Raw genomic sequence first — 13,685 nt, 5'->3', positions numbered from 1 at the left:
ACCTATAACACAGATTTCTTAAGCAATCAGGTCTTCTCGGCTACCTCTCCTCCTGGGTTGCAGTACTGCCAAACATTTGGAGAAATTTTGGCAGATTATTCGTTTTCGTACATTCAGGAGACTGTCCTGTGTGTGTGTCACTGGCACAGTAGTTGTAAAAGCAGCAGGACATATCTTAGTACATCTAGGGTGAAGAATTCCCCCCAAAACAGTGAAATGTTTTCATTAGCATGTCCCCCAGTGAGTAGAGTGTGAGGCCTTGTGGCTGTACGGGTTAGATGGAGACACTGTTTTAGTCCTGAGGTTGTTTACTCAGCATTTCATTTCCTAGCTAGCCTGGCTCAGTTTTACAATCTTTCTGTCTGTGGATTCAAAGAATTGCGGTCTGTCACTCCTTAGGGCCTTACACTCCATCCTTCCCCTAACTGACCTCTTTCATCAAATATTAAATTGTATACAGTGGATTAGCCAATCATTGATGTCGGTCTTTGTAAGACAGGGAATGAATCAGTTTATAAAGAAAAACTTTGTGCTTTTGAAAAGCTCTTGTCTCTTTATTTGTTGACAGTTATGGTAACAGTTATTACATCCATTGGTGTGTTGTCATTTCCTCTTTGAAAGAGGGAGAGAAAAAAAAAACCTGATTCATCATGACTCAGGGTTTTTATACTGCCGTGTGTGTGTGAGTGTGTATCAAGGGAAGAGAGCATATGTGTCACTGGCCGAGATAAGATGGGCTTCAGCTATAGATAGCAATCAAGTCACTATTGTGAGGGCATGTAACTAAAGAAAGATTGTTACACTGGACCCAGATAATGACCCATAAATCCAGGGGTTGAAGTTTTGACATAAAAATAAAATTCTCAACCTGTTTTCAGTCAATCTGTGTCATGAAGCATTATAAACAGTTCTTGATTATCAAGGTGAATTCAGGCTGAAATGAAAAAGGAAAAGTCAGGGGTGATCTTTCTCTGCTTCTGTCCACTGAATGTTGATGCGATTGGATAGAAGTGCACAAGGAAGTGTGAGTTAGGGCAAAGCATGTTCACTGAAGTTGAAACCCATGGGAAGACCTGAGCAAAGTCCTTAATGTTAATGTATGAATGTCTTCCCAAAGCCAGGTGTCACAAGTTTTGTTCTGCATTTTAAAGACAACTGTCTGTGTAAAAATATTGCTAGGACAGGCTGGTATTGGACCCACATGATAATCATCTGATGAGTGGGAATTTCAAGTAAAAGGGACATGGGGATGGTCATTTTACATTTTTTCTCGGACCAAGTGATCCTGAGAATTATTTGAAGAGATGGCTCTATAATGGCTATTTTACTGTCAGGAGGAGTACATAAAATATGAACATTTTGACACATCATGTAGTGGAATCTTCCAGCTTGCACCTGTGTTGTTGCTGTCTAACATGGATTTCTATTAGCAGACTACTGTTCAATCTGTTTACGCATATTTTCATCAATTTTGATCACAGTGTATTATCAGGCCTGTGTTTTGTTCTGTTTGTTTTTTCCCGGTTTCTGACTGTTGTCCTCCGTGCATCATATACTCCAATGGTGATTCACCATTGACTGGCTTCTGTGTGGATGCAGGAGAAATTGTTTGCAAACAGGTATAGCTATCCCCTTAAACTGCAATCTGCTGTGGATACTAATGGAACGAGGACTCCGGAAACAATAAGTCTGTTTCAGAGTATTATTCAGGCGGTAATCCCAGTTAAGAGATGCAGTATATGCAATTAAATGCAAAATCTGTAGGTAACAGTATTCAGTAATGATGTCAGAATTGTTGCATTGGCCAAACATGTTTGAGCTGGCAGGTAAAGAGACCATGTGGAGAGCAATAATGGTGGAACACATTGGCTGAATGCAATCTTGTAACACATCTGCTATTGTCTGACACATAATTTCCTTTTTGTTTCTCATTTATCTCTGTTGAAATGTAGTGAAACCATCTAATCATTGAAATAATTCTTTAACTCCATGTCAACTGTGCATCTCTTGTTGCTGCCAGGACTAAGGATGGGCTGTATGACCTAAAATTCATATCACGGTATAAATCAAATCCCTTCATGGTATGTCGCAGTATAATTTCAAGTATAAAAATTATAATAAAAAGCAAAGATATAATGTAATTTTTTAGAGCATTTATTGTATAGAAAGCAATAGCAAAGAAAATAGTGCAAACAAACATAACTACAACTAGAACTGATAGCTATAACTAACTTGAATTAAGGCCACTGTTTAACATTTATGCTACTTGCCAGCTATGTGATGTAAAAACTGAACTGGACCAAAATTCTTGATTGTAAACTGTAAGGGGCACACTACCATTCCAGAAGTGAACATGCTGCTATGGAAAAAAAAAAAATCTCTTTTCACATACACTGGAATGACAGCAGTCCAATGAAACGGCCCACTGCAATTGTGCAAGTAACCCCACTGAGTGAGTGGCTAATCATGTCAGCCATCTGCTGCTACACTTCCAAGCACCTAGAATAATTGAATTAATAAACAGGTGAAATAATTTCAGATACATTCAGTCGTGAAAGGTAATTTGCCCAGCTTAATTTATGTTAACTTTCAGGTACTTGTCTGCTTTGATACCGTGTTTCATTGAGGCATCTGCTGATGATGTGATGATAACTGCAGCGTCTGTGATGCGATCGAATTCTCAGCGGTGTAATTTGTTTGATTGTTAACATTAAGGTTTTTCCTCTCTGACTTTTAGGAAAAAAAACATTCTTTGGTGTAAAAGGACCTAAAAGGATTTATAAATGTGAGTATTCAAAGCTGACATTATCGACAGGGAAATTTCAATATTGAGTTTAAAGTGTGTGGTGGGTGTAACTTGAATAGTCTCTAATGATAGGTTTATTTTTTTTAAGCAACTATATTTTCCTAACCTATAGTCGACCGTCCACTAAAGCAAAAGAAACTGCTGCATCCCACTCCATCTATCCACCAACCTTGTGTATTCTCTCTTCCTACAGATTAGTACACAGGTCCACATCCGCCTCCCCATGCAGAACTCCATGAAATGAATAAAGCACCACAGCCTATAACAGGACCCCCCTCCACCCCCCACCCCGCCCCCTCCCCTGGCCTTTCACAGGTAAGGAACCTCCTTATCATCTGTGATTCGTCAATTACAATATGTCATTGTGATAGGTGTGTAATCAGCAGTAGCAAGTAAACTGAACTAGAATGTTTGTTTAATTTAGATTCACACTAGGAAGAAAAGATGTAACATATTAACCAAGTTCAGTTTCACAAACAAACTTATAAAAAGCTGCTCACCTGGCTCAGAAGCAGCCTGTCCCTTGATATGAGCTATGAGTAGCATGAACACCTCTAGCCATACATATAACAAGTGTGTAGTTGACTTGCACCACTGACATATCCAAAACATTGCGACTGTCTTTGAGTGAAGTTTGTAACTCTTGCTGGACGTCAGAACTGCATCAACAAGCAGGTTGACAGCTGCACATGTCCCAAAATGATCGAAAACTCCAGTGGGACTTCATAGTGACAGTGCGTGTACATGTCTGTGACACTTAAATATGATGCAGCTCAAATCAGCTCACTCATCATGTCTTAATTTGATCGTTGGTATGTTATCTAAAATCCCTCATTGTGGTAGTATTTTACTGGCATTGTTTAGTTCAGTCAGTGTACGGCTAAGGTGGAGGAATCCAAAATAAAGTCAGTAAATTCAACCCTTTTTTCATCAGATCTTTGTTAACTATAGGCCATTACAAGTAAAACAACCATTTTTGTCATGATGTATTTCTTGAGGCCTTGCTTCTTTGACAGTTTGCAGTAGGACTTTTAATGCTGTTGTGGACACAGAAAACGTCTGTCCCCTGATAGGGTGTTTGAAGATAATTAGAAGCAGATCAATATGTGTTCTCCGGAGCAGATTTGCTACAATATTTTTTCTTAAGTAGCAGTCTTGACCACGTAGCCTGAAGTACTAGACGGTTTGCATAGTTTTTTTGTGCTCCATCACATTGATCACATCCATGTAACTGAAAAAATGGTCACCCCTGCTGCTGTGTTAATTTTTAGCCTTGCTCTCATAGTATCAGCTTCAACTTAGCTTTTCCGATACCCCATGGGTTCACAACTTGTCTGCTGTACATCCTTGCATTTCCCACACTCTCTTCCTCCTGCACACCACTGTTTTCCTGTTTATATCACTTCATGTACTTTGCAGCCCTCATTCCCCCCCGGGCAGCCCCCTTCTGTTGTGTTTGCCACCCCACAAATGAACCCAACACCACAGCCCCGACAGGTAGGAATGCCCACTGCTCACTTAACCTACAGCACATCTGCAAATCTACCCCCCCACCCCACCCTACACACACTTACACACACACACACACACACACACACACACACACACACACACACACACACACACACACACAAATTATTATTAGCTTTTACAATCTCACATAAAGGAAAATATACTTCAAAGTTACACATAAAGCAAATTTAGCTAACCTGCACGTTTCAGGTCTTTTCAATTTCTGCTGCTTCTCCAAGTGGAAGACCTAGTTTAAAGCCTTTGGATCAATCAGTGAATTTCTTAGACTGCTTGCATGTGTGTTTGTCTACTTCTCTCCGGTTTTGCATCATTCGGTTAACTTAAGTTGAAATTCACCTTAAAGAATTCTTCCTGTGTAGTGTGCCATGCACTGACATTGGCTGTAAACGGTGTTTTGGAGGTTAGATTTAATGTACATGTGGTATTTGACCTCTGCTTCATATTTATCAATTGAAATGATTCTCATCCACATTGTGTTATTTATTCATCACTCGCAAAGAGGCCTGCTGATTTGATCAGGTGAATAGAAATGACTCTTTGAATAACTAGTTAACTTTTAACATTAAGTGGTAACCACATTATTTGAGTTAAACAACTAAACCCAGACACCTGAAGACCTCTCATGACCCTAAACAGGATAAGAGGTTGACGAAGGAAGGAAGGAAGGACGGAAGGAAGGAAGGAAGGAAGTAAACCAGTAGTTCCCAAACTTTGGGGTGTGCCTCCCTGGAGCTGGTGTGGGTGAACTGCAGGGGGAATGCAGAAGGACGCAGAGTCCGAAATTCACACTCACCACCTTCCAAAATTTGAAGTCAAGTTTAAATCTAACATTCTGACAACTGACAGGTAAATGTTTGAATTAAAATAATAATGTGGTCTTAACAAAACCACAGGAGAGCTCAAGACAGAGTGATCAGACAAAGGAGCTCCTGGCTGTGTTCTGGCTTTAGAACTGCATGATGTGCTCCCTCACTGATACTCTCCCATACAGGAGCAGACATTTGCACAATGCATTCTAACCTTGCTGCATTATGCCTTAGGCATCACACATCTCCGCTTGAGAGATACAGTCACGCTATTTCCACTTTGTAACATGATTGATTATGCTTCTCCAATGCTGTAAGTCGCTGACCACGATTGCAAACATGGTGTATCCATTTGCATCTTGTAAAAGTATTCTGAAGGTTGTTTAAAACAGAAAGGGTTATAGTTTTCTTTCCTGTGTTGAAATGAATAACATCAATTTGAGCGGAAATCTAAAAACAATGGTGCTTTGAGAAGATCTGTGAGGGCAAATGTAAAATTCCAATTATACCGGGTGGAGGGGCTCAGCTGAAAAGTTTGGGAGTCAACCAATTGGGAAGTAGGTATACAGAAAGGCAGTGCAATGGTTGGAAAAACAGCTTTCTACTGTTTTCTGACCATTTTCAGCACATTTTTATACTGGCCCTAAATTTTGGTTTGAATGGTGCAGGGCTGGAAGGAGCCTGTCAGTGAGTGAAGCATGGATCTTGTGCTTTTGTCTTTAACCTTTTCCTGTCTGCCTTTCCTCCTCTAGTTTGCCCCAGGGCCCAGGCCTTTACATCAACAGGTACTAACAGCACCATTGACCCACCTGACTGTGGTTGGGTGGGTTTTCTTTGCTGGAGCACTGCAGTGCTTAAAATGTGAATAAAATGGCAATATTCCTATGAATGCATCCATTCCAGTTTTTTGTTTTTTTTTTAAACGGTAACCTGTGATAAAACTACATTAATATACATGTCACCAGAATAGCCATATGTTTTGGAGGAAATGCCTCAATATCAATGATGTGATTACTTTTTTGAGGCCTTTATAGAAATATTTATGCATTAAATATAGTATACATACAATTTTTACATAAAGATAGTGCTACACAGTTAATTGATTGGCAATGTCAGCCCGTGCGATTATGTAACCGCCAAAAAATAACAAAACAAAACAAAATATTTTGAAGGTATGCTTTTTGTTTCTGCTTTAATTTAGTAAAACACTATTTTCAAAACAATACTGCTGAAATATTTGTTGGATATATTTTTAGCTAGTTTGAGTTTAAAAGTTAACATGCATTTTTTTCTTGATAACCAAGCAAGTGGACTCATAAAACCATTTGTCTTTTTATATCACAATTACCATATTGTACACAATAACTTTTTCCACCAGATTTAGCGGCACTCATATTTGATACTTCACTATATTATATGTATGGTATATCACTGCATTATTTTGTGTCACCCAGCTAAGTCTATGCAACTCCGCTCTGCCCTGACCGATTACAATGAGCTTAGCAATTAAGATGAACTCTATAAAGTTTGCCTGATGGAAGGAAATATTCATGACTAGATACTTCTTTGTGTCTAGTCCAATTTGCCCACACTAAATTGTGTTCAAGACCTGTGTTTTTGATAGTAGTGATGTTCATGTCAGGGTGGTGCAGTCTCAAGTAATAATAAAAAACATCCCGTATAAGTGTGTGCCGAACTGAAGCATCCCATACTGGAAATTCTAAGTAAGATATATGTATACTATTACACTCAAGTAGAAATGCATCTTAGTTTATTATTATTCACTGTTCTGCCTATTCTCTGCATGCTGCCTGTTAATTCACTGCCTGGCTATGAACAAATTTTTTTCTGGGAGCTTTGCTCTAACTGATTGTGGTGCTCTCTTTTTTTTCCTCAACCCTTCCCACCCTCTTGCTTCCATTTGATGTGTCTCTGTCTGCGATCTGTGTTTGCGCAATTGAAGGGAAGCTTCAGATCGCTACAGGTAACTCAATTTCCTCTTCCCATTCCCCCCATCCCTTTGTTTTTCTCTCACTCTTGAGGAGTGCATATGTGTGTCTAATATTTGGCAGTGTTTGGCTTTGTTGGCTTGGTGTGATCTTGCTGGCTACGGCAGTTAGCTCCCAGGCCAGCAGCAGAATGTCAATGAGGAGGCTCTGAATGAAGCAGCATTAGCCGCTTAATCTCTTCTGGCAGGCAAGGCCACCATGTTCCTAGTTTGAATGTAACCACAGATTCATGGACAAACTTTGAACTTGCTGTTAGTCTGGACAAGCTAGCTCGACTTGGCCCAGGAGATCAGATCATATAAAGGGATGGGAGATAGTTTCTATGTGACGGTTTTCAGAAAGGTAACGATAAATCCCTCATTTTTCTTTTTTCCATCTTTCCATCCCATTCTTCTGTTCACTTTTTTTTTTTTTTGCTTTTTGTCTTTCCTTCTCCTCACTACATTTACTTCCTGTCCGTGTTCATCATTACCATTCTTTTCCGTCACCTCCTCCTTACTCTTCTTTTTCCTCCCTTGCCCATTCTCTAGCCCTACTACACCAACAGGGCCAGCCTGCCTCCCAGCAGCGGGCCTCGGGGTGTTCCACCTAGCAGCACCCCTCGGCCTGTGACCCCCACCCACGTCTACCAGCCGGGCCCTGGATCCCAAATGATGATGATCCCGGGGCAGCAGTTACCCTTTCCCAGCTCACCGCAGGGACCAGCCTACTTCATACAGGGACAGGTAGAGGCACATGTGTGTTGTTGGAGCCAGATGACAATATCACCAAGCAGAGCAGACTGTGTGAAGGAGCTTGTGTATTTTCTCCAAACACTTCTTGACTTCCAAGGTGAAATGACTTTGAAGAGTGGGAAATGTATTGTCTGGCACAGGCCTATGTGTGCTCACAGATTGACGTTCTGGAAGCAGCCAGTGAATATCAATATCTATATGGCCGTTTAACCATATTTCATATAATGATTTGGCTCTTTTGTCTGCCCCCACCCCACCTTGTCTTCCCATACTCCAATATGTGTTTCATTAGTACCGCTCAGCAACCTACGTGGCAACACCCCCGCAATACCCCGTCCCAGCAGGCACCCCCGGCTTCTACCCAGGCACGAGCCCAGCTGAATATGGTACTTATGGTAAGAGGCTCTACCTGGGGCCTCACCTGAGTCACTCACACTGAGACACACACAGCATGGATTTTAACTGATAAAGTGGCAACCACTTGTACAAAATCTTGCAGACATGTTAAAGTTACCTCTCATGTTTATCTTTTTTGAAGTTAAAGATACACCGATCCACATTTTTTCTGCTTCAGACAGGTTTTGATAAACAACTGCCGATGTTATTATTTTTTCAGGATAAATCATGAGCCTGCAGTATAATACAGCACTTATTATTCAAAAAAGCAAAAACATACATAGACGCATTACATTTATATGTGCACCAAAGCAATTCATTTGAACTGCATGTTTGTGATCCAGTGCCAATCATGCAAACTGGATTGGCATGCGGATCGGCACCATCATTCCAATATCTGGTCTGTGGATGAAGCCGGTATCTTTACGAGACTCTTCATATTCTCCACTTTGTTAACTGGGTTTTGTTCATGACCAGTGCTACTTTTGCCTACACCTAAGCTTTTGTTTAAGAGCCTTTCAGTGTGTTTTTAATTTTCTTCCAATCGCTATTCACAGAAAATATGTCCTCTGTTATGAATCTCTCAACAGACCTATACTAAAATGGTTGCGCTTTCTTTCCAATCAACTCCAAAATTCTTGTGAGCCCTTTTGGCTCATTTCATAAAATGATACCCCAGTAGGTTTTATAGCTCTGCACACAATTTAGGAAGAGATGATTTTATTGTGGTAATTTATGTTTTTACGAAGTCACACATCTGTTTTACTTTAAAGAATATTGTTAAATATATCCACAATGTTTGGGGAAGAGCTAGATCGATCCAAAGAGTGGTCTGTAACTTGTGTCACCAGACACGAGTCGTGCTAAATTACTCTAGTCACATAGGGAGAAATCAGCAGATAGTCCCCCCCCCCCCCCCCAAAAAAAAACAAAAAACATAAACCATATGACAATAATGAAATGCAGCTAGGAGACATGTTTTGAGTAGGGGTGTGGTTCCACTCTGGGAAATGTCAGAAGTTGCTGACGATCACATTCACAGCAGGTCGAGTGAAATTGGTAGACAAAATATGTATGTGCATAAATTACAACATTACAGATAGAAAGAAGTGATTCATGCAGTAGTTTGTGTTTTTGCCACATCAGGTTGAAAGAATGCAACAATCACAAAAATATCAATTCCATGGATATTTCTGTTCTTTTCATGCTGTTTTTAGACCTTCGCATCACAGACATACAGCCAACCCTGCAGATGATTTTGCTTCGGATTCCGTGTGTTGTTACTCCCTCTAGAGGTGGTTAAGTATCATTACACCAGAAGAACTGTTGAGACCCTGTAAACAAACTTGCTGACCCTCTACTAGCAGGCATCTAAACTATGTGTGGTCTTTGTTAGAAATTGTAGCTGATCAGCAATATGGTCCATGGGCCCGACTACTCCCCCGTTTAAAAGCACAATATTCCCTGTTTGATTTTAGATGTCATGCCTCTTTCATGTACAGGGGTAATGCCCCTCGCTCTGGCCCTACGACCAGTCTTTAGAAATGATGCTGTGTGTTGGGGGTTTGTCTAAGGAAGCAGAATTTGTAACAGGAATTCGTTTGGTGTATGTTCAGCTTTCTCTATAAGTTAATGAAGAGAATATGTAAAAATGTAACTGACTCTGAGCTTAACCCCATTATGTATTCAGATAAAAATCCGTTTATATGGGGTGAACTCAGTTATGTGATTGTGTTACTTGCAGTCACAATTTACCAGTTATTGATTTCACCCTTAAGTATATGGATTGTCGGTACAGATGGTAAAAGTTGTGGTGTCTGTATTCATTCCCCATTAGTTTATGGGAGAAAAACCCACTTGATAAATAGCTTCGTAATTTTGCTTAATGGAATTGACCAACATTTTTCATTTTGGTTTCTGGTGGGGAATAGATTGATTAAGTATGAAGTTACACCTACCGGAAGTTAGCTGAGTATAATCATCACTCCTATTTTAGCATCTCTCCTTGGACTCCTGTAAAATTAAAAATGGATTTTACAATACTACTTCTTGTTTATAAATCTATGAATGGCCTTGTGCTGCTTTTGCACATCGTTGATACGGCTTGCCCACCAAATACCCACCACACCTCTCCCACCAAGCAAAATTCACTCATTACAAGTGAAAAAAGTAAATAAATTTTAAAAAAGTTATCTGATGCTGCGTTCAGTAGATGCACTCACCAAATTGTCACTTGAACTTGGACTTGGCGCAACAGGATCTCTGTCTTAAGACAAATCCTGATGATGTATATTGTTTATTTGTAAAACTTCAATCTTACAGTTGGTATTACTCACTCTCTCATAGTAGTAACATCTGATCTTTCATGTGTAGTATTTGCTTTTCATCTTAAAACACATCGAGTGCTCTGCTTTTTTGCCAAATAAATCTGAAGGCACTTAAAGAAGTCACAACCAAGACAATCGCCCCATGTCTACAGTGTACAATTCTTTTACTTCATTTTACACGACATATAGGATTGTTCCCATCTGCTACAGTGCTCTATACTGGACTAGATCTGGGGACCTGTTCACCAAAATATCTCTTGTTTAGTCCTCACCTGAGCTTGAACAGGCTTGCAAAATAAAATTTTAAAAAATTCCCATTGTAATACACTTTATCAGAGCAAAACTTCTAATCGTTAAACACAATTTTATTATTTTACATGAAAAGGGTAAACTGAGATTGACTAAGATTGAGCAAGGTGAGACTTGATTCTATACTTTTGAGGGAAATAAGAGTTGATTAAATGCCAATTCAAAGGAAAAGAAATTGTATTCTCTAGCATCTTATCAGAGACGTGTGTATCTTGTGTTTATTAACATAATTTTGCCGGGTTTTGGTGACGAGTTAATAATGTCAGCAGGTTACTGATACTAGTGTGAGGGAGCTGCTGTGTTATTTGTGTAAGATATTTGTATGGTCATTTGAGACATAACGGCCCACGTGTTTGTTTGATGTTGTGTGTGTCACACGGCAGGCCATGACATCAGACTAGCACATAACTCTAAATAACTGTTCATGTGACCATGAGATATGCCTATCAAAGTCTGGTAGACTTGATCAGTAAACTTGCTTTGAGATTGTTGTCAGTTTCCATAATGCCACAGACTAAATAGGACCTTTTCCTTTAGGTTCTCTAGTGCCCCTCACAAAACTCAGGATAGAAACATGATATTGCTGCTTCTACTCAGTGAACAACTTAGAAGAACACTTAGGGCTCGAACTCATCTCAGGAATGCCACCAGAAAAGGTTCAGACTGATCTCGTTCAACATTTGCGCACTGGAACTCGACTTCATGTGACAGGGTAAAACCTACCCCCATCATCATGGCCCCTGTTTTAAAGCAGGATTGTTTGTTGTCTGAACGCCTACTCTCAGTTCAGTTTGTCTGCTAATGTACTCTTGGTGGGGAGAGAGAGAGGGGGAAGTGGCAAAAAATGAGAGGCAGGGAGGAATCGGGAAGGTCAGAGGGAGGAGTAAAGTAGAGACATGCGAGAAGAGGGAGGGCTGAGCATAAAAAGAAGTCATTCTGAGAGGGCACCTGTAGAGAGGGCAGGAAAAAGTAAGAGAGGGGGTTTGAAGAGAAACCCCCTCTTCACTTCGCTGTCCATACCAAGTTTTGCATTCAGCAGGCCTCCAGCATGGGGAATCGTGGTTCTCAGGAACAGGAGGACTCTAAGGGTAGGTGCCGTCTAGACTGTGTATCTTTGCAGCCCCCCCCCCCCCCCCCCCCATCTCTCATGCTGCTGTACTGTGTGAGTCACATTAGGCCCCTTATTTACAGTATTGGCACACTGTCCAAGACAAGTCACATTCTTCCTTCTAGCTTTCTGGTTGTGAGCATGCTCCCCGTCTCTCTTTCTCTGTCTGTCTCTCTTTCTGTCTTCCCTCCCTCTCCTAAGCTATCTTGCCCAGACGGTGTGGGTTTTTGACTATATTTAGGCTGTGCTGCTCCTGGTCAACAATGCAGACTCAGTAATGTGAGTTAGACTAATGCATGCAGAGGGGGAGCGAGGCACAGCGAGAGGTGGCTACCGCTGAGCTGAAAGAGAGGCCTCTTCATTCTGAGGAGTTTTACCCCAGTCCTTCTTTGCTCCTGACACAGAGGTTGTGAGTTTGAAAGTGGGCTACAACAGATTTTGAACTGTAGGTGAGGCCTGTTACAAGGCCAGCTAATATCAATGAAGTGAATGTCTTATTGACATTATTGACCGGGTAAGCTAACATAAGTTCTTTGAACTTTTTGAACTTTTTCTTTTTTTTCTACCACGTTTGCGCATGTTGTCACAGTACAGTATATTAAATAAGATTACTAACCATTGCCTTAAGAAATAAGGGACAGCATGCAAAGCTTTGCAGGGAAAGAGACTGCTGTGTCATGGTCTGGAGGCCTACCTGAAGGGCTTTCCAGATGTTGTGTCTGCGTCTGTTTAATGTTGCATTCACATTCAAAATTTTTAAGACTTTGTAAAGGCAAGCAAAGTACAGTTTGCAGGTGTGTGGTTCTAGTCCACTGCAGTAATGTTTTGAAAGGAGTAAAAAGGAGAGGGCCTGTTTTTAGACTAAACATGTTTAATTACAATCAGCTGAGACGTGACTCAAGTCAACAATACTCTAATGTAGGAAGACAATGTTTGACAGGAACAGCCTTTAAAGTCTTATTTGCTGTTGGGACATTGATACTTGTCACACAAGACATGAATACTCTGGCATTGGTAAAGGATTATATTTCAGTTTGATCACAACAACTTCACAACTAAACAGTCAGACATTTTTGGAAATGCACTGAATTATTACCTTGCTGTGTGTTACATGTCTCTACGGTAGAAAAAGAAAACCTGCCACCAATAAAATCCTCTAACATAAAACCGAGGTGTACAAAAAAACAGTTTGTGGTTTTACATGAGGTTATTTGTTGCATTATTTCTTGGCTGAGTGCAGTGATTTCATAGTGTCTGCTAGTTGCTTAGTAACCTCACTGTGTCGACAGGACTCAAGGAAGTCACTGCACCCGGCCAAGAAATGGTGGTGCACATAAAATCCTTAAAAACTACAGTGAAGACAAAGCCAGCCAGTCTATTTCCCATCCAATGTTAGGAAATGGTCTGGTCATGTTTTAAAACTTCTTTTTATGCATTACTTCCATAAATGAGGTTATGTTTTCATTGCTGTTTGACTCAAAATGGAATTGCGCAAAACTACCTAGGAAATTTTCATGAAATTGATGATGGAAGGGTGGAGTATGGGCCAGGGTAGAACCCGTTTAATTCGGAGGGAGATCCAGGACACTTTCTTGATGATTTCAGTTCATTCCCCCCCCCCCCCCCCCCAATTAAAACGGTTATAGTCAAGTCAAGT

The 13,685-nt window shown here is 40.5% G+C and overlaps 1 protein-coding gene across 6 annotated transcripts in view; it reads left to right on the top strand.

Annotated features, from left to right (window-relative positions):
* eif4g1b (eukaryotic translation initiation factor 4 gamma, 1b) overlaps positions 1-13,685 on the top strand; it is a 47,357-nt gene that overhangs the window by 5,453 nt on the left and 28,219 nt on the right. For 2 of the 6 annotated variants that reach the window (XM_086216087.1, XM_086216088.1), the window contains exons 2-8: positions 2,738-2,785; positions 3,000-3,121; positions 4,226-4,303; positions 5,898-5,930; positions 7,109-7,129; positions 7,685-7,879; positions 8,181-8,283. In XM_086216087.1, coding sequence (XP_086072213.1) covers positions 3,047-3,121; positions 4,226-4,303; positions 5,898-5,930; positions 7,109-7,129; positions 7,685-7,879; positions 8,181-8,283 — 505 coding nt within the window. In that variant the 5' untranslated portion in view covers positions 2,738-2,785; positions 3,000-3,046. Of the gene's footprint in view, positions 1-2,737; positions 2,786-2,999; positions 3,122-4,225; positions 4,304-5,897; positions 5,931-7,108; positions 7,130-7,684; positions 7,880-8,180; positions 8,284-11,882; positions 12,009-13,685 lie in introns of those variants that run through there. The other 4 variants (XM_086216089.1, XM_086216090.1, XM_086216091.1 and 1 more) reach the window with 4 other exon arrangements.

The sequence above is a fragment of the Aulostomus chinensis genome, chromosome 10 (assembly GCF_037954235.1).
Source record: "Aulostomus chinensis isolate RoL2024-O1b breed Wild chromosome 10, RoL_Achi_v1.0, whole genome shotgun sequence".
Lineage (NCBI taxonomy): Eukaryota > Metazoa > Chordata > Actinopteri > Syngnathiformes > Aulostomidae > Aulostomus > Aulostomus chinensis.
This window is presented reverse-complemented; position numbering and strand designations above follow the sequence as displayed.